Source organism: Pempheris klunzingeri, chromosome 3 (genome assembly GCF_042242105.1).
Source record: "Pempheris klunzingeri isolate RE-2024b chromosome 3, fPemKlu1.hap1, whole genome shotgun sequence".
NCBI classification, from domain to species: domain Eukaryota; kingdom Metazoa; phylum Chordata; class Actinopteri; order Acropomatiformes; family Pempheridae; genus Pempheris; species Pempheris klunzingeri.
In genome coordinates, this window is record NC_092014.1 from 19,916,574 (window position 1) to 19,940,872 (window position 24,299).

General features: G+C 41.5%; 1 protein-coding gene across 1 annotated transcript; it reads right to left on the bottom strand.

The window, feature by feature from the left end:
- Positions 1-23,906, bottom strand: smc3 (structural maintenance of chromosomes 3). The gene is made up of 29 exons (XM_070856531.1): positions 23,752-23,906; positions 23,020-23,095; positions 22,786-22,824; positions 22,632-22,699; positions 22,296-22,367; positions 21,455-21,534; positions 21,271-21,349; positions 20,927-21,044; positions 20,364-20,539; positions 20,146-20,226; positions 19,454-19,618; positions 16,504-16,625; positions 15,830-16,043; positions 15,268-15,371; positions 14,170-14,269; positions 12,627-12,787; positions 11,944-12,085; positions 11,474-11,624; positions 10,763-10,915; positions 8,726-8,877; positions 8,450-8,608; positions 7,549-7,656; positions 7,088-7,196; positions 5,675-5,922; positions 3,449-3,661; positions 2,839-3,030; positions 2,377-2,554; positions 2,046-2,152; positions 1-1,313 (listed from the first exon to the last, which is right to left on the bottom strand). The coding sequence occupies exons 1-29, from the start codon at positions 23,764-23,766 to the stop codon at positions 1,242-1,244; spliced, it is 3,654 nt and encodes a 1,217-aa protein (XP_070712632.1). The 5' UTR covers positions 23,767-23,906; the 3' UTR covers positions 1-1,241.
- Between the last annotated feature and the right edge of the window lie 393 nt (positions 23,907-24,299).

Genomic DNA, 24,299 nt, shown 5'->3' on the forward strand with positions numbered 1-24,299 from the left:
TGTATTTTAAAATCTTTTATTATTTTTGTAAGTTTTCTAATTACATAAAAAGGAACCAAAACATTTTAGAAGCAGGTTTTAAACTAGGTACAACATATGAGGAGTTTAATCCCAAACAATAAATCCAGTGAGGAAATAAACAAAAGATAAATTACAGTTTGTCAGTCCAGAGAAGCACAACTTGGCTTAGTGCTCAAGTTATGAGTCATTTCTGGAAGTAAATAGATACGGATGTCCACCACTTTGTCACTTCTGTTTATGAAATATTGACTGATTAAATTCAGAGTGTTATGTTGATTTCCAAAATGGATATCCTTAGTTTTGGAATTAAACTTTTCATATATTTAAATGACCTAAAAACAGGAAATTACACAATACAGTAACAACCATAAAAAGGAACCACAACCTTGAGACATTTTAAGCCATGTGGCTGGTTATGACAGATACAAGTTAGCATGAGTACAAAGATTATACATTAAAGAAACCTCAGAGTGAACAAAAACTCTTTTTTTCAAGGCTGGCGACAAAAACAAAAAAATCCAGATCAGTTTAAGACCCTCCAGTCTACACCGAGCTTTAAGGTTTCACTTTAACGATCCTCATCCAAGTCGTATCAAAACAGTCTCCACTGTACACAAGATGATTTGCTTGCTGAAAAGATCCTGAGAGTTTGTTACCTTTTCGAGTGTCTCTGGCGTGTCCCATTTCAAACATCAGATTTCCAAAACTCACCTCAAAACTATTTCTTAGAAAAATTCTACACAGTAACACAAAAGGTAACAAGTGCTCTCTTCAGGACCTCTTCAGACTTTTTTTTTTTTTTTTTTCAGTGTAAAAGAACTACACTTCTGTTAGCTGTCAGATCCGATGCAGCAAAGCAGGAAAATGTGACAAAACTAAGGTCCCATGCTCGCAGATTTTCAACAATAGCATGTTTTTTTGTTTTTTTAACCGCAAGATTTGTCGTTTTCTAAGCCTGAATTGATATCAACACTAAACAGTGAATATCGGGGTTTTGTGAGTGTCATCAAAACACCACATCCCATTTAAATTTCCAACTTCAGAGATGGTTTGAGAAGCTTAGACTTGCTGCATTGTTTATCTTTAACAGAAGGACTAAAAAAAGGCTGGTGGATTAAGCTATTTCTGTCTTTGGGCCCTGTTGTGGAAGGCTTTGAGCTACGCAGTGCACTGTAGAGGCGGAGGAGGGGGAGAGGAGGGCGATGAAGAGCAGTAGACTATTAACCATGGGTGGTGTCATCCTCCACAAAGTCTTTGGCCTGCTCCGCTGTGATCACATCGATGTGACTCACCTAATAAAAAATAAAAAAAATAGAAAAAAAATTAAAATAGAATGAAAAAAACCCACGAACCCACAGTTCCCAAACAATCAATGCTTCAATTTGAGCAGTTCTGACTAAGCGGTAATCATTTATGTTATGAAACCTCAAAAACTCAAGAGAAAGTATTTTCTTTTCACTACGGCAGCTCAGCACTAAACAAACCTGGTCTACAGGGAGAAACTGAAGGAGAAGAAAATGGAGAAGTGTCTGTTCACTGTCAACCCTAATTCACAGGAAACAGTGACGCTCTTGCGGAGACTTCTGTGATAATTCACTGACAGAAGTACTGTGGAAAACATTTCCTGTTATACATCTTCATTTTTCTAATTTGACATAAAAGGACGACAATGGTGACGATATACTAACGGTGATTGGAGGGGAACTTTTTTTAATCCAAGGTCTGGTACTATTTTAGACTTTATAGTCATGTCAAGTGAAGCTTACTGTGACTAAAGCTGTTGGTAAACTAGGTTTGTGTTTGCTACATTAAAACGCTCCAACTACACACTTTGACTCACTCAGCCACTAATGATCTGAGCGTGCTTTCAAACACTTGATCATCATGTGGGGTCGATGCTGCATGTTTGCGCTCATGCACACGGTGCGGGTGATCACAGGTAACGCAAAAGTCTGATTTTTAAGGCTTTTTGGACGAGGATTAGGCACAGGAATGCATGCTGTGACCTTTAGCAGGGGACTGACCTTGTTTCTGAATTTGACTCCGTAGAACTTGTCAGCGGACTCGAGCAGCTCAGGCCTGAAGGTGGTGGTGATGAACTGGGCGTGGCCTGCCAGCTCTACGATCATGTCTGAAATGGACACGCAGTAAAAAGATGTAGTGATTACTTTTTTACATTTGCAAGATAAAAAAAAGATGTATCCAATTCAACTCCAGCACAAAATCTAGCCATAAACTTCAAAACGACGTGAATTATGAAATTCATGATTCATCATAGTATTTACTGCAGATGTTTCTATTTTGCTACTCATTGGAATGAATGAGACTCTCTTGATTTTTAAACGAGCACTCTACCTGAGACAGCTTTCCTGTGCTGGGCGTCGAGGGCCTGATCGATCTCATCAAACAGGTAGAAAGGGGCGGGGTCACACTTCTGGATGGCAAAAATCAGGGCCAGAGCCACCAGAGACTTCTGACCTCCAGACAGCTGCTGCATCTCTCTCATCTCCCCCTGCTTCCCTGTGAACGACACCTGCACAAGGACAGGAGGGGGATTCATCATTGTGATTACCATAGTTCAGTTTGAATTATATAATATGAATAATTCAGGCAGTAGACCAGAGAGTTTCTCACTTAGTGCATTTTCTTGGTTGTTAGAAGACAAATATTAATATATTAAGTTTAAACAAAGAAACACTGTCAATATATAATAAACAACCCATACTTGGTGTTAGAAATGACATTTATCGGCTGTTGAAAAAGGAAAATGCATTCTCAGTCAAAAGGGATAACACTGATAAGTGAAAAGACTCTTACCCTGATGCCGACTCCAGTGAACTGGTCCACTGAGGGAACGCTGCTCTGTGAACCGGAGCCCCTCTCGCTCTCTGCACCGCCCTCGCCCTCATCCTGAGACTGGCTGCCTTCAGCATCACCCTTCTTCATCACCAACGTGGCTTTGCCACCTGGCACCAGCTTCTGGAAAACCTCACTGAAGTTCTTCGACACCTGAGGGGGGAACAGAAAAAGTGCATCTAATGAGAGGCTGAAGCAAAAACATTATTGACTTCTAAAAGTTCAACTAGGAGAATAAGTATCTAGTGAAATTTATGAAATTGTTTGTTAAACAACAACTAAATGTGCAAAAGCATTAAAAGAATTAAAGATTCTATGCTGTTTTATTTCCATGATAAAACTGTCAGGACTGAAACAATCTAAAAATCACACTGTATCACATTATTAGCAGTGCCAGAATTACTGTTAAACAGTATGTTGTTTCCAAGTGTCTACAAAACCAGGCTTGGCTTGTCAAACAATGAATACCCAATACGTGTCAGCTTACACAGATCTTTGCACGCTTGAGTGATGTCAGCGGATGTACGTACCCTGTCTGGACAGTTTGAACAGGATCTGAAGTGCCACGTACCTGTTTGAAGGTGAGTTGGATGGCCTCATATTTGCGCAGCTCCAGGACATTCATGAGCTCCATGATGGATTTGTAGCCACGGTCCAACTCGTCCTGACGCTTGATTAGCTTTTCCTTCTGCTCAGAGAAGTTGACGAACTGGTCCAGAGCTTTCTTGTTGACATGACTGTACTTCTTCAGCTCTGTGTTGCATTGTTCCAGTTTCCTGAACAACTGTTGGAGAGGGAAGAAAAGGAAAAATTAAATCACCATTTGCTGCAGGTGAAGTCAGGCTGGCAGTCTGTCAGTCAGTGTCTTTTTTTGTGTCTTCATTTTTGTATAATTCTGCTCCATATTAGTAAGTACAGTAGTAATAGAGTATAGAGAATAGTGGTAATAAATAATTATTGAATTATTTGAATGTGGTCACATGCGGCCCAGACCACCTCTGAATGTCCTTGGGTCTTTTGAAAGGCGCTATATAAATTCAAGCTATTATTATTATTATTATGTGGCCTGAGTGTGTCGATGCGTCTCGGTTGTACTCACACATGTACTGTCCATTCGTGATTAGACCCACAAAAGATGCATGTCAATGAAGCAGGTCTGAACAGGGTCTTACGCAAGGCCATAAATTCAGAACCATGATGCATTTTAGAACAAGTGTCTAAAAGTGCTTTGCCAGGTTCTATTTATATCTAAAGATGACATGACCTGATTAATTAAGGACCAGCTTTGTCTGGCTCAAAAGTGGCATGCACTCTCCAAACCCTCAAACTATAAATTCATCCATCTGAATCACTAATAGCTGAGGGAACATGAGCAAGTGCCATTATTACTTGGCCCTCTCACCCACTTCTGCAATCAATGGCACCATCTTGCCCCCGAGCAGTGTCCCGCAGAGAAAGATTAACTATGTGGAGTGTTTATGAGAAAGTGTGAGGCTATTTTCAGCAGTGTCAAGGAGGGGAGATGACACACACACACACACACACACACACACGCTCAGACACTTATGAAAGATGCAACCAAGTCCACTCAACACACAGTCTGTGTTTTCACAGACAGCTGGCTGGAAAAAAAAAAAAAAAACAGAGACAGAGCACTAACTAGCGTCTGAGTCACTGGTGAGCGGGTGGGATGTGTTGGCCTCAGGCCTGAGTTCTTCAGAGACCTGGGTCTATCTGTGTGTGTGTGTGTGTGTGTGTGTGTGTGTATGCATCGGTTTGACTCAGGTAGTAAGACAGACAGGATGCACAGACAAGTGGACCTTCAGGTAGACCTACTTAGTTACTGTTAGTGCTGCTGCTGTTGTGTCTTTAGCATCAATGTGAAGTCAAACAGTTTATCTAAAGTAATGTTGCTGCGGTGACAAGAGGGTTCAGGGGACAATAGCTTCATGAATACAAAGTGGAAACCAGGACTGGCTTTCGAATAATTTTCCTTTATAGCACCCAACACTTTCAAGGGCTCAAAGCTGCACTAATTTGTTTTATATCAACAATTGCTCAAATGACTATGTGTAATGTACAAGCTTGTAGTGACAATCCCACAGAGAATTATCACCTCTCTGCAGCTCTACGGCCCTTCGTTCAACATCTTGCAGCACATTGTTTTAGTTTTACGGTTCCCAAATTTAGTTTGGTTTAGTCTCACTGCTCCCCTCAACCTCATCTTCAGTTGCGACGTGCAGCTGTTTTCATCAAAACATCTGATAAACACAATGTTTGAAATCAAAGTGAATATTGGACCTAAATCCATCAGGGGGACAGAAGCACGACTCAAGCTGGATGTTAATGTTGCTCTGTGTCAGCTGGGTGTTTAAATATACAACCATTTGCTAACACATTTACCGCAACAATTTCTCGAGGTGATAATGTCACTGTTTTGCATTTAAAGCGTGTTCTGCTGCCCCCAAGTGGCAGCTTCAGAAAATAGTGGAACATAATTTTGCAGAGGAGGAGTAGTGTGGATATTTTAGTCCATTAGGAGGGGGAACTCCGATATAAACAGAAGGAATGATTGCAGCTAGCAAATCCTGTTGCAATGTTCATATGATTGTTTTAAGAAAATGTCATCAATCTACTGTGATATATAAATCCCCATTAAACAATAACACTGCATCCCTGAATGACGACAACGATGATGATGATGATGATGTTGCCTGGTGAACAAATGAAACTTAAAAGCCATAAACCATCATGTATCATCATTAATAAGTCTGTGTGTGTGTGTGTGTGTGTGTACCTGTTTGAGAGTGAGGGTCTGGTACTTCTCAAAGGCCTCCTGAGGCAGCGAGCCGAGCTCTCTGATCTTCTTCATGCACTCCTCTTTCTTCTTGAGCAGCATGCCCTGTCTGTTGGTCATCTTCTCCAGCTCCTTGGTGTCGTGGTTGATGGCGTCATTCTGCTCCTTCTCGATGTTCTTCCAGCGCTCCATGCTCTTAATGTGGTCCTTGATCTCCCCCTCCGTTTTGTCAATCAGAGAATCCAGATCTGGAAGAGACGATGGACGAGACGGTAAGTGGTGGCTCTGCCCAAGTCGTGGGTTTCACTCCAAATTAGACATTAGTGCGAACACTTAGAGACTTAGACGAGCAAAAATAATGGTTTTAAATTAATATCTCAAAAACAGACCGCAAAAAAACATCCAGCACTGCTTATAAACATGAGTTCCATTTCATTCAAGCCAAAATGACTCCATTTGGCTTTGAAGCCTTCATCAGTAACCTTTTAAAATGGAAGCTTTTTGACCCACTTTGGTATAAGAGAGACAAAAGAAGACTGTTCACTGAATCATTAATAGAAAATTGACAGGCAAAGAGTTTGAAACAAAGGACTGAATATAATGACTACGTGAGGAATGAGGCTATGAATATGTCTTTAATAAGCAAGTTAAATATGAATGCATGCAATTGAATTATACTCAAGTGCTTTCTGACAACTGCATTCTATCAAATGTGTGTGACTCACAGCGCCACTAGAACATTTATACAACTGTGCAGCCAGGCCGGCTCTGGAACAACATATTCTCCAAACTGTGAGTCAAACATATCACAGCACTTCTCACCATCTGCTGGTGGTACCAACCCACTGAGCTCAGTCTACAATTTCTCAATTTAGATTCCCAACTGACAAGTTGTGGGCTCAGTAGATGATAATTCATTAAATATTACTGATGCCAGATAATAGAAATAAGCTTTGTTTTGATAGTTGTTTGAAGGGATACCAAACAATATGGCTCTCAAATAGTAATGAATATTAAAATGAACAATTTAAAAATCATTGCCTGTTTCTATTTGTCTATTTACATCTATTCATATAACTTTTTTGGCCTTTGCTTAAGTATTAGCGTACGTGTGTGTGTGTGTGTGTGTGTGTGTGTGTGTGTGTGATCTTGAAGAATCTGCTGGCCGTGTACCAAGTTTGCCACAGAGGATACCAGAGCATTTTGCAGTAGAGGCCTATGTAGATTAAACTGTGAAGGCTGAAAGCAACAAAAAAAACACTGGTACATGACGATATTACAGAGGACGTTCTGTCACAGTATGGCTACACCTACAATTGACAGTCTTCCCTCAAAACCACAGTGGGAAATTTTTATATATACATTGGGCTCATGCAAAGCTACACTGCATTTAGTCTAAAGTACAAATCGTACCTTCTGATCGAGCCAAAGTTTCTTTGACACGTTTATTGATGCCATCCAGCTCAGATGTTGTGGCTGTGAGCACTGTGCCTCCCTCGGTCTCTCGCAGCTCGTTAAGCTCCTGTGACAATGCAAATGAGGCCACAATTTAAAAAATACAAAAAAACAGGGTCATGCAAATTCAAACACCTCTCTTTTGACTTGCATGAATGAAAGCTTTGAACCAAAGACTCTCCATTTACAACTGCACACAATTTCCACACATTAAAATAATTAAATCATCCAACAGCTGCAAACAAAAACCTTGAACTTGTTGGTTATGCAAGTAATAATGTATAAATCTAAGAATAGCAAAAGAAGAAAGTGACAATTATGCATTAACCTAATATTATGTCATAGAAAAACTATTCTGTATGCAGAGCTGTACTATAAAACTTATGACACCTTTCTAGGGAGTTAAAGGGACGGGTTACCTGCTCCACTTGGTCGAGACGCTTCCTTAAGTTCTCATTGAGGTACGTTTCCACTCTGGTCATGATGCCCTCCAACTTGATTCTCTCATTCAGCAACTGTCTGTTGTCCTGTGGGTGGATAGAAGGATCAACACACAAAATACAGTTACTCCTGTCAGGTCTTGGCAGAGTGCAGACAAGTTTTTAACAGTTTTTATTTGCTCTGCTTATCATATGGAGGAAATCTGCCACCACAGTGTTAGAAAGGAGAATGATGTTAAATAAAACTGTTGCTAAAAATTGTGTATGAACAGCCTCTGATTAATATCTGCTACGTCAGACACTCAATGCACAGTCTTTGCCAAAAACTGGTACACAAACACCCCTTTGTATGGATTTAGTGTCCGGGCAGATTAACAGTAACTGGCAACCTAGTGTTACGTAGCAAGCAATATAATTTGACAACCGCCAACGCTGCAGAAGCATACATGAAAGGCTCAATGTTGCAGGGGCGGAGTTGTTGTGCAACGATAACAAGAATGGCTGAGGGTTCATTGAGGTGAGAGCTGAGAGCAGCTGGCAATGAAAGAGAAAGAGGAGGCAACACTGGATCACAGTAACCTCCCACACACAGCTGCTGCTTGCTACTCTCACCTCAGTCAGGTCATTCGAAAAACATTAGCAGGAGGAGAGGAGGGGAAACAGAGAAACAACTAAATGTAGACAGCAGGCACATTCTCTGAACCATATACAAGCAGGTGGAGAGAGGTGGATGCGTCCACTGCTTCATCTTAACAGTGCCAATCCAATCGTCCACCTCACGCATTATGGCTGAATTAAAATCATCAAACATTGTAGTTTACTGTGCCCGTGTATAAAAGTAGACACAGATCATACGTCTTTGACTAATCCTCCTGCTGACCTGCTGGAGTTGACGGATCTCGTCGTTGAGGTCATCGACGCGCCTCTGGTCCTCCAGGCTGAGCTGAGAGAGCAGATCTGTGCCCAGCTCAGCCTTCAGTGACTCCCGGGTAGACTCCATGGCATGGAGGCTGGCCTCCAGACTTTGGAGGCTGCGTTGCTGGAGAGGAAAAAAAGAGGAAGAGAAAGTGAGTGGATAACACAGACAGACTGTAAGCCAGGAACAGGATGATCACAGATCACTTAAAACTTTCAGTTATTGCGAGTGTATGATCACCTTGGGCATGAACGTCTTCTCTGACTGCTGCCTCTTCTCCTTCAGCATCTTCATCTCTGACAGAATACTGTCTCTGGAGGCCTTGAACTTCCTCTGTTGTGTCTCAATCTGCTGCATCTGGTTCATCAGTTGGTCGATCTCATTGTTAATGCGTGGAGGAAGCGATTAAGGAAGTGTAACACAAAGTTTATCATACAGGAGCTTTTCAGATCCTTTATGAAGTTATTTAGCAAAGAATTTTCAAGTTGAGTTGACTTGTCCGACTTTATCTACACAGTTTTCCTAACATAATGTGGCTTGGTGTCTACAGGCTGCAGCTGTCCATATCACCTCTGTAGTACTGCCTAGTGGTGAGTGCACGTTACATTTAAGGTACGCAAGACTCGGACTGTTGAAACTGTAAACTTTCTTTCCTAAATAAATCATTATTCACAAATGAACAAAAAAAAAATGGAAGCAACAGGGACCATTTTTGTAAAGGCTCCTCTCATTAGCAAATAAAAAGGTCACGGGACAGCTTGTAGGCTTTTTTTTTTAACGCAACTCAGAGTGCTACAATAATGTGATTAGGCCTCCAAGGGAAGACTGTGTCATCACTGATATCAAGGCGGAGGATTAAGGAGAGCTGGACACACTCATCATTTAGATAATTTAACAGACAGGCTTATTGATCTTGCAGGACTACAACACTCCTTTGGGCCTTTGAGGTTTAGCAGGACTTAATAAACACTGAAGCCAATCAATCTGCTGATTTAAAAGGGTGACTGAGAGTCAGGGGGCTGCCCTGCTTGTTGCTCGGAGCGAATGAAAAAAAAAAAACAGACAGTTTAAGACCAGATCATAATTTTCTTGAATGCGAGCAGCTGATATCGGGCTACTAACTGCGCTGATTATTTAAAAAGAGAAACCTGCAATCTCTGTTATGAAAACGCATGAATCAGGTGCATTTCACATAACCAAGTCGGTAAGAGTTGGAGCAGTTATGAGCAGTCACTTACTGCATGGCCTCAATACTTAAAACAACTTAAAAGAGAGGGGATGGGTGAGGTGCATCGGCGTAATCGCATGCTTATTGACAGGGCAGAGTTGGAGAGAGAACAAGAGGCTTTTAAATGTGTGTATCTGTTCTCTGACTCACCGCTGCAGGAGTGGAGGACGAACACCATGTCATAGGCTCTGCCATCCCTTTCCCCCTGCCCACTCACACATATATGTAATCACCAGGTGCACGATTAACCCGCATACACACAACTGGCTGTGAGTGAGAAGCTATTCATGATCACACAGGTGTGCAAACACAGACAAGCATACAATCATGTCAGAGACAATCATACCTGCGCGGAAGTGACCATATCCATAAGCATAACATAAGCGCAAACACAAATCCTCTCTGATCCATCTGCTTTGCCTTCATGGGCTGTCCAGCAGTGAGTCACGGCTCTGGCAGACGTGACCCAACATCCACTAATCTTTCTTGACCTGCTTAGACCCTCTCATTGTATCTGAATCAGCCTCCTGTTGGCTGAGGTAGCAACATAACCCAGATGGATATAATCCACATATAAAATACAGTCTGAGCCGTGTGACCTCACACTGTACTTGAGTCAAGGCTCCCACACATTGCACAGTGGCATATGAATTTAAATTACTTCAACACTATTTTTGTTTTCCAACACATTGTGGTAACAAAGTATTGACTGCGTGCGATTATGATGCTTCCTCGTCCTTTTCTCCAAGACGGGTTGTAGAATAAGTCTGTTTAATTATGTCAAAGGTCAATAATTCATTTTGCAACTGTAGAGACAGTTCCTATAATGTCACGTAATCCTTCCTGTATACCCCAGGGGATGAACGCTGACATAATAACTGTTTGGTATTCATGTGACTCAACACACTATATATGTCAACACTCAATCTCAAAGGAGAGGAAAAAAATCTGTCTCTCTGATGGCTCCTTTTTGCGTAAACTGATTCCCAGCGCAGTCAGTCAGTCAACACAAAGAGCATAAATAAGCACGACCTAAATAGAAAGGATATGTTCAATGTTCCTGCGCAGGTTCTCATTGAGCTTAGCCTCCAGCTCGCCCAGCTCCTCCTCCGCCTTCCTCATGTCTTTCTGAAGCTCTAGCCGAGACTTTCTGGTATCGTAGTAGCCTCCTGTCAGGGCTCCACGGTGGCTCACCTGGTCACCTAAGAGGTCACAACACAGTGTACTGAATATAAGAGATGAACAGTACTGGAATTATGACATACAGTCATGCTAAATAAAAACTGAACAAGGCTACACAGAGTTGCATCAGAAGAACTGCAAATCCTATTCATCTACTAAGGGGCAGACAGAAAGAGAACTGGGAGTATGATTCAGACAAGGTGGAAAGTTCAAATAATTACACAGCTCATAATTGTCCCACAGCCTGGATTTGCACTTGGTCGCCACTTGAGAAGAGGTTTTACACTGAATAAATTAAGGTATTGCCTACTCTTTCTGACAAGGGATGCATTAGCAAGATGTCACACAGGTATTACTGATGCTGTCAATATAAACTGTACTTCAGGGCCCAAATTTAACGGTTACAAAATCACCAGAAAAAGTTTACAGTCGTAAACCTACAACTAACAACTCTTCAGATTCAAATTCCTCCCAGCACACATCTTTTTATATTTTTTTGTTTTGTAAGAATTGGTGCCTTTCTTTTATGTTCTTGTGGTAGTGGTATATACTCTGCTGTGTATCACAAGTCAGCTTACCCTCCAGAGTTATACAGTCCATGGTGAAAGCTCTGGCCAGCTGGGTGGAAACTTCCATGCTGCGACAAATCAGGGTCTTCCCAAACACATGCTTGAAGGCCTTGTCGAAGTTGGTGCTGTAGCGCAGTTTGCTGATCATGGGGATAGCGTCCTTATGGGACAAAAATACGTTGGCATGAATGCAGGGGTAAATTATGCACACCTCATTGTCATACAAAAACTGTCCGTCGCAGAGTGAGTGGAATATATGTTTGGTGCAGCTGGGAAAATCAAGGGAGCTCATAGTGACCTCGTATCCCACAGGGGATGAAGAGGATTAAGTAAGAGTGGGAGCATGGTTGTTACATCTCAAGGTAGCAAAATCAAGTATGTTCTAACATACAGTCACAGAGTTGGTTATACCAATTTGCTGCCAGGGTCTAAATTCACTACACACATAGAACTAGATGTAATGTATACATGCGCCTTACGTTGGTCTCTGGGTAGGCAGTGTCCCTGACGTCCAGCTTGCTCAGGGGCAGGAATGTGACTTCTCCAGGCAGGTTCATTTTGTTGAACTCCATTAGTATTTTGGTACTGACTTCGTCAGTCTCCACAATGTGGTAGAAGAGTCTGGAAAATATGACAGCAGGTAGGCAGACATTGAGCAACAACAAAAAAAAGAAAAAGAAAAAAGAAAAGACATGGATGGGTTTGCCACATTGTCACTTTATCTACAAGGCTGCATCATTGTAAACAGCTGACAAATATCCATCTGTATGCACAAAATATACAGAACTTCCATTCCTATGATGAGCAGACCTGTTAGTTATGGCAGCTTGCTGAATTTCTGCTATTAAAATTCAAATCAGTTATGACCATTCAGAGGAAAATAATTATGGGCCCCAAGGCAAATGATTGTGCAGAGGGAGGAACAACTGAACACAAAACGCTATTTCAAACAAACATTTTAATACTTTGGCTTCCTCTCCAGCACCGAACAACACCCAGCTCCTTACATCGACAGGACACATTTCTATTAACATGCAGGAAGTGGACCTGCTGCTGGCTTTAAATCAGACTACATGCATTTTCATACAAATGTTGGGTGGTGACAAATCCATTGTAAACAACACAAGGAGCTGGCAGTGAATATGCATAAAGCAGCACTCACCTGGTGCCAGCAGTCACCTCAACACAGGTGTAAAAGGCGGGCTCACACTCAAAGTTATTCATGACGATGCCGTGGTAACCGTTAATGACATGCTGGTTGATGCCCTTTCGACGGAAATGCTCAAGGACTTTGTTAATGCTGTCAATGCCATTCAGAATAGCCTGGAGGACCACGAGAAAAGGAAGAGGAAAGATGAGTCTGAAATCAATAAATAATAAATACATACATATGAACTCTCTGTCACAGGACATAAAACATTCCGATTCTCTCATCTCCTTCAAACACCACCTTAAAACTCACCTTTTCAGACAGGCATACTTCCTTTAATCTTGGGACTGGAATGACCTCACTGCTGCACTTTACTGCTGTTTTATTATGCTTGTATTATTTTGATTGTCTATGTTTTACACTTTATTGATTATTTTTGTCTTATGTACGGTGACCTTGAGTGTCCTGAAAGGCGCCTATAAATAAAATGTATTATTATTAGAAATGCTAAAATCTTGTACACTGATATATACATATATACAAAATGGGCCTGAACAATTAGCACAGCATAACAGACCTTAAAACACACAAATCCTTAATATAATGTTCTCACTTCCTCACTGGAGCAGTCATGATCCTCTCTAAAGTAGAGGACACTTGTTAGAGAAGGATTTCTTATCAGAATTCTGAGCTTTGAAGAATTTGTGAAACTAGCTGTTGTACGCTGGAGAAAATCCCAATGAAAAATGTCTTTCTATGTCATTCCTCCAAATATACTGTAGCACATTTTGTGCGGTATACACTAAACAGAATTACAGAGAAATTCTGACTGTTTTGTCAGTGCTGTACAACACTATGAACTACCCACTATAAATATAAAATGTGAGAGAGGATAGGTGGAGTCCATCAAAGGCTGGAGACAGGATGAGTCAGCCGGGACCGATGAAAGAAAAATAAATGCAGGACATTTGCCCATGAAGCCACAAACAGCCTCCTTTCATCTCAGCAGACATTATTCAGAAGTGATATTTGATTGATGTATCTGCCGAAAAGAAACGACTGGCAGTTAAGGGATGGGGCAGAGAGGGGTGAGTCATATGTAAATTTAGCTAGCTATGATAAGGTGCCAGCAGCGAGGCAGATGAATGATTCCATTTGATATACCTATCCTGACAACTGGCTGAGTCACAAAGCGACTCCTTCGCAGTATTTAGGTGGGCTCATTTGGAGAGAAGCACTTTTTCACTTGGGGATCTGATTTATCTTCACTTGCCCGTGTCCTTTCTCACAGTGCCTCTGCAAGAAAGTGTAAGTGTGAAGGTGTAGCGAGCCAGGTCTACCTCTCACTTACGAGTGTCATCCTGAGGAAAAGGGAGGTGAGTGTGTGCGCAGCTTAGCGTGGTATGATAAATGTTATCATTTTCAATCCTCTGAACACATCATTTCTCCTCTCACACATGCACATCTTTCACCTGTGTCCAGACGAAAGCATTAGGTACCCCGCAGCTGCGTTATGCAAGTCAATAATTACGCAATCATGTAGAGCGACACAGACCTTGCCAGTGGCTGCTCGAAGGAGCTGCTGTTTCTTCTCCAGGTCCTCTCGTTTGGCTGCCAGGGCCTGCTGCTCTGCGTTCTCCTCACGCCACAGGTAGCTGGACAGACACAGACAACCACACACTGTTACACTTATGTCACCAAAAAGACCAAAACCATGATACAGAAAAAACCCAAACTACAGCACTGCACTAAAATGATTATGTCTTTAGAAATCTTTTTCATGTGAAACATTTATGAATAAATACAAACAACATCGAGACAACATTAATACAACATTGAGAAGTATTTCTGCAAAACACAACGTGGTTCCTTGTCTTTAACAGCAGATCCATGCATGCGTAGAGTACCTTTGGCATTTATTCATATTTTCAGATCATACACTGCTAACAGCTTGCAGCTGTGGGGTCTTCATGTTGTGTCCCTTCTATCAAAGCTGTCATTATGCTGCCTTTTCACCCATTAAATCACAACAATTGATCACAGCGAACTGGAGGGTGCACGCCGAATTCAATAAAAGACAAACATGAAGACAAGAAATTTGTTTCATTTAGTGATGGTAATGAGGGCCTGCTACTAAATTTAATGAAATTCATTTTAAAAGAAAAAAGATAAATTAAAAAAAAAAAAAAACACACATTTTGTTAGTCGTGTTTTGAGAGGCAAGGAAGCAGCTGTCTTAACTGGATTTTCACTACCAACACACAACCCAATTCATCCACCCTGGGAGGACCTTTCAAAAGAAAAAAAAGGTCTCTGGCAACAGAGGCCCAAAGCATCATCCTTTCTGTTATATAAATAAATGTCATTGTTTAAGTGGACAGAAAAGGCCCGCTGACATTCACGGCACACAATACTCTGGTGTATGTAACTAAAGGTTGCCAAGCGGAAACAGCATATTGCCTTAATCGAAGGGTGAACTGCTCAACCTTAAAGCTTAATGCTAAATGCAGGCATGACTCCTGTAAAGATGAATCTAAATCAAGTGATGATATATAGAAAAAGCATGAGCACAAGCCAAGGCTGAACTTTAAATTAAATCAAAACCAATGTGTGAGGTCAAAGAGAAGGTTAGAGGGAAAGATAAGGTCCTTACTTTCTTTCGCTCTGCAGCTCATCTTTCCTGTTCTTCACTTCATAATACTTTTTGTCCAGTTCCTCAACGCGGGTCTTGACCTCATTTAGATCTTGATCGAGTTTCTAAAAGGACATGTTGAGAATGGGTCAGACACACTCATGTGTCAAGAGGTTAGATGAAAGCTGCTGAAAGTTTTTACAGAGATTTCATGACAAATACGTAATTCAATGGCATTTAAAAATTCTCTTCAAGTATTTAAAAGCACTGCAGGAATTAATTTCAGATTAAGATTAAAAACAAAAAGAGCAACACATACATCACAAATAAAAACTACATTTACCTCAATATAGTAGTAATAACAGTTACAGAAACATTTTCATTCATTTTGCTCCCTCTGAACGTGATCCTGAAAATGGGCCTGACACCCAAACTCCCCACTAATCTACACTTTAGACTTTTCTTTATTTGATCCCCCATAGGGGGAAATTCTCATGTTACAGCAGCAACAATTGAACAGGGAGAGTGAAAAGATCCTCATAGAGAAGCGGAGCGATAGTGGAACAGTTTGAAGTTGTCTTACATTGTACTGCTCGAGGTTCTTCTCCTTGTTAGTCTCTGTGTCCTCCAGGTCTTTGTGGATGGCTGCGATCTGCCTCTTTTTATCGTTGATGGCCTGGTCCAGAGACTTCAGCTCCTTCTTAATCCACTTGTCCCTCTCCTCCTTGGAGGTGAACTGGCTGCCACGGCCCTGCTTGGCGTACAGGTCTGTCCTCTCCTGTGTAGCCTGGGCCAGTCTGGAAGGAGGCATAACCACACAGACGGTTTAAAATGTGTTAAAATAAATCACAGGCTCACGCAGGAGACAACATCAATGGGCCATCTTAGTTCACAACATGTGCACAGTTAACAGCCTTTGTCAGCCACGGTTACACATTTAAAATCCCTAATTTTTCTGCCCACATGCATGTTGCTGTGATCATTTACGGGCATGTCACATGTCGTCAGTGACAGGTAAGCAGTCACCGCAGAGTTTTAAAAAGAAGTAGGAAGGAAGTAAACATCCTGCAATTTGGGATTCCAAATGTATGTAGCGCACCTGCATCAATCTGCTTCCAAATCCACAAATATCTCATGTGCATCAAACTCTTGATCTCCTGCCATCAAAATGTATTCAAAATGTGATGACTGGCTCAGCGAGTTATGCCAGGTCACCGGCTGCTCAAGGGACCGTAGCTGAGAATGAGTCATCCCTACCTGGATATGCCCCGCTCCTCTTTTTCTTTCACCATGTTGAATTTGGGTTCAGTCTCCTGCAGCTCTTTTTGCTTCTCCTCGATTTTCTCCAACAGCTTCTGACGCTCCTTCAGCAGGCGTTTCTGGGAAGAGTGAGGACGAGCAATATTACAAAAGAACCATCAAAATGCAGAACTTAGGAGATGAGGAGGGGAAGAAAACAAAAGAAACTTGGCAGTGGGAAATTGCTGTGAAAGAAAGATGATGAAATGATGACTTTAAAAAGTCACAACATTTATTTTCATATTTCATACCAGTACATCTTTTCTTACTCAACATCAAAGCAAAGTGGTTGTTGAAATAGTTCAACAAATCTTATCCTATGGTGCTCAGATGCCACGTTCTAATTCAAAAATGCAGTACTCCGGCCTTTTAGCCAGCAAATGTTTACAACACACCCCATACAATCTGGGTGTAGTTTAAGGTGCGGGAAGGAGAGATATCAATTCAATAAACAAAGACATAGTGGGCAGACTCTAAAAATATCTATACCCAATATAAGGCTGGGCAAAAATTGTTATCACAATAATTTTTTCATGTAGGTGGTAAATGGTCTATATTTGTAAAGGGCCTTTCTAGTCATTTCGACTACTCAAAGCGCTTTTACATAAAATCCTCATTCACACATCATTCATACACACAAGTTGGTGGACACACATTCACACACTGAAGCTCTGCTTCAGGACCAAGTTGGGGTTCAGAGTCTTGCCCAAGCACACTTTGACATGCTGACATCGAGAACCCACTCTACCTCTGAGCCGCCCCATCAATATTTATTACGATGTCAAACCAGGGGTTAAACTTTGAAATATAGTTCATTAACATAGATGAACATAATGGAAGCATTTGACATGGCTTTGTTTAGAATGTATTTTGTGATAAAAGAATTAACGTCTAAATGCTAAAAGCATATTCCGCAGACTGTCTTACTATGCTTTTAAGATATTCACACTGCTTCATATAATTTACTTCGTGCCATCTTTTTGTCAACAACCAGCTTTGGAGAATAAATCAAGTTCACTTTCACCATTACTTGGGTTCATTTTTTCCAATGGACACCCACTTTCTTAGGCTGCTAGATCTATTGAGCTCTTTTTATGGCCCAGCTTTGTTGATTTTCACACATATTTACTTTATAGCAAACACCGCAATGTATAAAAATAAATTAATAATTCCCACTATTACAGCTAATGCTGCAACATACCAAACGCCATTGTCTGTCACAACTAAAAAAACTGGGATACTACAAGTTACTTTAGACACATGCAACATTCAAAAAGTAATAGCAGCTTGTGAATTCAGGGAACATACAACAAACACGGAGGGTGAGTCATAGTAAAAACAAAAAAAAACAAAAAATCTCTATGAAGAGTAAACCCGTTCACTCCTGCCTCCTTTGTGTCAATATTTAAAAATCATTCTTAAATCTTTCTCCTCCGCCTTCATTAGGATTCTCAGCATTCACCTGGATCTCCCCGACAGCAGACCTGCCCAGTGACTACTGATTCTGACAGATTTTTCCATGTGGGTGATGTAGGTGGGCCGTCCTCCTACAGGCACGAAACACTCTACTCTCCTTCTCATGTCCAGGCCTAAAATCAGAACCATCGGCAGCTAGTGACGCAGTTCTGCTCCCATTGCTTTTCATTTTGCTCCAATAACTTTTGGCTGATGCTTTGCCAGCCGTAGCCAGGTGGGCTTAATCCAACCAACAGCCAGCATGCTGCCTGGGACCCATCATGATTCGCACAAACGGACTGAGCCAGTAAAGCCGTGATGTATGATTATCGTCTGCATACTCACACGTGCACATGAGCACACACACGACACAAGGCCATACGGAGAGTGATCCATGCCAGCTCTGTACACACAACCTCATGCCAGGAATGATGTATAGTGGAGCTGATGGCAAAGAGTCGGATACACAGGCTGGTGCTTCCTCTGTTTTGGTTCTCAAATCATACCACTATCAGATTAGCAAATGTGTCACTGAAAGATTCGGCACTAAAAATGGCATCTCTATACAATATAGCGTTGGGACGATACGCTTATCTCCAGATTCCATGCAGTCACGACACTTGGGTGCTGATTTGATATGCACTGTGATTTTTAAGTATTGCAAATTTGATATTAAGATTTATTGTGGGGTTTTTTAACATCAGACTATGGGAAAAAGTTGGATCATACACTTCTAGAGACTGTTTATCATTAGTCTTTCTGACTTGAATTTCAGCAGCATTGTTGCTGCATAGAAAAGTGGTGCATACAATGTACATGCACAAAAGACTGATTTAAAAAATAGCTACACTTTGAAGTAAACTTTAACTGCTACATTGAACTGTCCCTGTTCATTAAGCTAGCGCTATAAAATGTTATGGTAAGATGACATTTTCCTTCTTTGAACTGCTGGGCAGGTTATTCAGTCGAGTGGGGGGTGGAAGGGTAGGGGATGTTTGTCCATGGAAGCACCACTTAGTCATCAAGTGCCCAAAAAAACATAACAGTGGCTACCAGGGGGAATAGGGGGGAGAAGACAGACACCCGCCCATAAGTCGATACCTCTCTGGTAAAGTTGTGGTATAAACTGGAGAGTCAGCATTACGCAACGGCTATCACTCCGTTCAGCTACCATAGGCAAAGGTTTAGTGCAGAATAAGACTAAAATACAGTGCTATTTGGATCAGTGCTTTTTGATTAGTTGACGAATTGATGAAGTTGATCAGGAGGAAATTAATCAGAGAAAAAAATGCCATTCTCTGATTAATTTTACAGGGAAAACAAAAAGAGGTGAAAAGAGTAAAAGACTCGTCATGCTTCCCTACACACAGTGATGGTGCAGGGGAGGAGGGAGGGGCGTGTTGTTGGTGCAGCATCACGTGTGCACAGTGACGCAGATGGGAGGCTTCCGTACCCTCTGTTCGCTGTTGCCTGCCAGCTCATCCTGCAGGTCCTTGGCCTTCAGCTCGAGCTTGGTCCTCTGCTTGATCTGCTCCTGGCGCTCGGCCGATAGCTGCTCTCTCTCCTCCTTCATGGCAGAGATCTTGGACTTCAGCTCTCGCACAACACGCTCCGTCTCCTACAGATCAGGAGCCAAAAGTAAAGAAACAGGCTGTGAGATTTAGTTCAAAGAAGTGTAAACACAACAACTTACTTCCTCTTCAGTGATCAAATGACTATCCATTTATTGACCAAGGCCACTCACTGTCAGGAGAGTTGGATGCATTAGACCTAAATGAATTGTGTATGCATTTAATTGTGAATGCTTTCATGCGATTTCACTAAATATGCAGACAGGTAGAAGCAGATACCTTGCCTATAACTTATAAACCATGATGTTACATGAAGAAAAGCTAATATCATGGAAGAGAGTTTTTGTATTCTGTTTCCATGTTTCTGATGCCACCAGCTTTTTCAGCCCATATCCGGGCTGGAGTTTAGTGGCATCTTTTATCATCAATCCTAACAATCGCATCCTGCCAAAATCATTATAGTGACAACCTGAAATTTTACCATGAGACTTTCAATAAGTTATTAAATACTGAAACTCATTTACAATGTTTAATCCCAGATATCAATATTTCTTCTGCATGGTGGAATTCTTACCTCTACTTTGTCTCTGGCGTCTTGCTGAGCATCACGCAGCTGTCTGGATTTGTCTCCACAGGTTTCCCTCTTGGAGGAAAGCTGGAAAAAACCCAAAAGAAATATCTTGTATTACATTGTGTGCGATATTCCGAATGATGGGTAGAGATCATTTCCCAGCCTGGCGCCAAAACAGAGGCCTTATATGTTCATATGCACACAGCACATCTTTTTGTTACCTCATCCAGTTTGGCCCGGGTTTCATTCAGCTCCTGGTTGTAGATAGTGTACTCCAGGGCTCTTCTCATCTTGTCCCACTTCTGGTACTGGGCCAGCTCCTCCTTCTCATCTTCCAGGGTGTGCAGACGCTCCTCAATGTACTTTAACAGCTCATTGATCTTCTCTCGCTTCCCCTCTGAGGAACACACACATCAGATTGTTTTTAGAAATGTAAACCTCTACTAACTGCACACTTAATTTCTGGCACTTCAAGTGGTTTTATTTAGTTGCATAACTAAAATATGACGATACAGACTTACTAGTCCCACGCAACGAACCTTCACATTTTTACAACTTTATTTTCCACACTAACCACTGCATATTTTTGTCTGTGTGCAGTCTGGAGTGTGAACCCCTTGAAACCTACTAAATAAATACTGATGGGCATTGTGAAACCTTCTCAAAAACATTTTAGCTTAATGCAGACCTGAACAGATGGGACTATATTTTTGGCCACATCCCTTTAACTATACTAAAAATAATTCATGGCAGTCTGTGAAACAGTGATGTTAAGAGCTTTTACCTGTCTCCTTCATGAGAGAAATACTCTCCTCTTTGCGCTCATCATACACGCGTGTGCCTGCCACCTCTCTCAGCAGCTTCAGACGCTGGGAGTCAGGTGCTGTGGCCATTTGGTTGATCTGCATGAAACAATAAAATAACGCGTGAGATGTAGTGTTACGATCCCCCTGCCTAGAAAAATTATACATTTAGCAATTGTTAATTTGTGATTTTACACGACAAGACAACCAGCTATTGCCAGTTAACAATTTAATACAGCAATGCATTACAGAACTATAAAATAACTACGAAAACAAATGATTTCGTGTTAAACTAGAATGAGGTTGGCACCCATCGGTTTCTCACCTTTCCCTGCTTGACAATGTAGTAGGGGTTACTGCGGGAGAAGCCAGCACTCTCCAGAAGGTTCATGACATCATTCTTACTGCAACAATCACAAACGCCGTGCCATCAAAAAAGTGATTACATGGATTCACAGAGTTGTTATTTCCTGTGATTACACGGACTGTCGATCCACAGCAATACTTACGTCACCATCTTCTTGTCTAAGAAGTACTGGTCCTTCTTGGCGCCAATGACGCGGCGTAGGGAGACTTCCTCTTTGTCAATCTGGAGGGAGAGACATTTATCGCTGGTCAAGAGGAGAATCACACACACGGCAGCAGAATTGGCCTGTTATGTCACAGTATTACCAGACTGCACAATTACAGCTTCACACAAAGTAAAAAAAAAACAGCAATCTTTGGCTGTCTAGAGTGGTGCAAACACCCGGCTTTCATTGTCAGAGTAATAAGCACTGATTGTACTGGAGCCAGTGTAACCACAGTCAGTGGTCACTGGTCAAAGCAGTCGTCAGCAATTTAGGAAGACATCATGACATTATGAACTGAACAACATAGTAAAGTGATAATGTACCACTCCCACTGGTGGCCTGGATTAAGGATGTTGACAAGCTGTTTTAAATGGGTGATTCCATATCTAGTATTTTGCCACATGCGTTGTGCATTTTTTAAGAGTTTTGCTGGTACATGTTTAGCAGAAAAATTGGTTACATTTCCTTTATTCTGTGGCTGATTTGGTAGTTATGCGTTATACTTTTTATGCTATGGTTAATTTGTCACCAATGTTGCACACAAAAGCGTCAAATACACTGTCAGTTAAACATCTACGGTTAAAAAATGAATTCGTACATACTACAATATGCACATTTCAGATCAGACTGGCCAGTGTAGATGGCATGCAAATATACCCTTGGTTATTAACTGAGAGGCCTACCTAATGGTTTGAACGATAACCTGTTGAAAAGAATCAATCAGTGTGTCTGCGATTACATTAACAAAATGAATATTAAATATTTATGCCATTCCTACCGGTAGCCTGTTGTCAGAGTTGTCAAATATAATTTCCACAAAAGCTGAAATGACACGAGGACCAGTTCCCTCCTACAGAGACAGGGGAGGAAACACATATTTAATACAATGGTTACATGATCACATTAATAGCTTTGCACGTTACAATCTGTTTAAATCTCTGATAACACAAACTCCATATTTTAACAGACATGTAACTAATCTTTTTAAGACTTTTGTAATTCACCAGTTAGTAAGAAGTTACACAAACTTATTTCTACACAGGCACGACCAACAAGAAATGTCTACACAACCACTGCATCAGAGAGTGTGAGTCTGACATTTGCTTGTACTTACATGGAGCAGGGCCAGGCGCTGCTCGGGTCGCAGGTGACTGAACTCATCACTGAGCACAAACTGGATGGCTAAGAAAACAGAGAGGAGCCACAGTTTTAGGCAAAATAATAAATACAGTCAATGGAAAGACGTGACTGCTGTGTAGCTCACATACCATAGAAGAAGTTGCTTTTTCCTGAGCCATTTCTTCCCACTGTAACAGAGGAAAAAACACTAAAATTAGTGACATGGTGGCATATGTTCACTGCCACCCACATGAGAAAAGTCTTTCGGACTGGCAACTTGTGTAGGATAAACCACTCATAGTACATCCACATGTACACAGCACCGAAGTATAGATTGTGATATAACAGCACGAGTGAGGAGTTTAGGTGAACCACATACTCACCGATGACATTGTGCTTTGGACTGAAGGGGTCTACCACAGTCTGGTCCCTGTAACTTCGGAACCCCTGGATGATGACCTGCACAAGACCCCGGAGACCACCGTGATCACACAGCAGCACAACATCTACCACATGCTGCACTAAACATGGCTATATAGAGGGACTTCATGCAGAAACTTTACTACCTCGGCCCCCTGATATAAACTGGACACAACCTGTAACGTTATGATGAGTGTATCATAAGCGGGGCACAGTTTCTAACAGGGCCTCGCCTGTCGGCTACCGTTTGAACCAGTTTTCATTCAAGAACTTAGCCGGTTTTAATGCTCGCCAGCGAGATTACCTTAAAGTTGGACAACCAAAATGCTGTCAAAGTTGATATTTACACACAATGAGCCAGGCTACATTGTAATATTCTGCAGCATTTGCAGAAAAGCGACAAACCCGCTAGGCTAACGTTAGCCTTGTAGCGTTAGCTTAGCACCCTGAGAAAGAGCACAGGCAACTCAATTCAACATTAAGCCAGGTAGCCGCTGCTAGCATTAGCAACCCAGGTATTAACTTATAGCCGTTTCTGGTGTGTTTTGGCAAGGCTCTGAAGCCCAGTTAATACCAGACTGTGTGTAAAGGCTCAGTATGCCAAGCATTATCATTCGGTGGAAACAACGCTGAGATAAATTACGTTGGGCCAGTGATAGTCGGCAACACGCTCAAGTCTGGGGTCGCTAGCTTACCTGTTTGATGTACATGGCTGTCTAAGCAGGGCGTCTCCTTGGCCGAATCAGGAGATAAACTCCCCCTCCACTACACCGGAGAAGCCGGGATTCCAATTACCCAAAATGCAAATAAAAATTACAAATCAATGCATTCAAAATTATTGAAACACTGTGGGAAAAGAGAATAACATGGAAAATGGCGGCGGGGGCGGGATAGAATGGACCATACCATTATGTGAAAACAGGGTTGTAAAATAAACGAGTACTAAATGATGTGTGGTAGTGAAGTGCATTAGAAGGAATTCTACAACGGAAAAATATCATCTAGGTTAGTACAGATATTCTAATCCTTGTCTATTGTGTATTTCTAAGTAAACGACAATGTTGACACGTTAGCTATTTATTTACCTCCCTATTTGTACAGTTGGTACAGTCTGGCTGTCTGCCGTCTGGGCGCCAAAGACAGAAAACCGTCCACAGCACCAAGCACACCAAGTACAAGTGTCAAAGGATAAAGGTGTCTGCCCATTGATACTTACCCAACCACACGCATTAATAGATTCTTA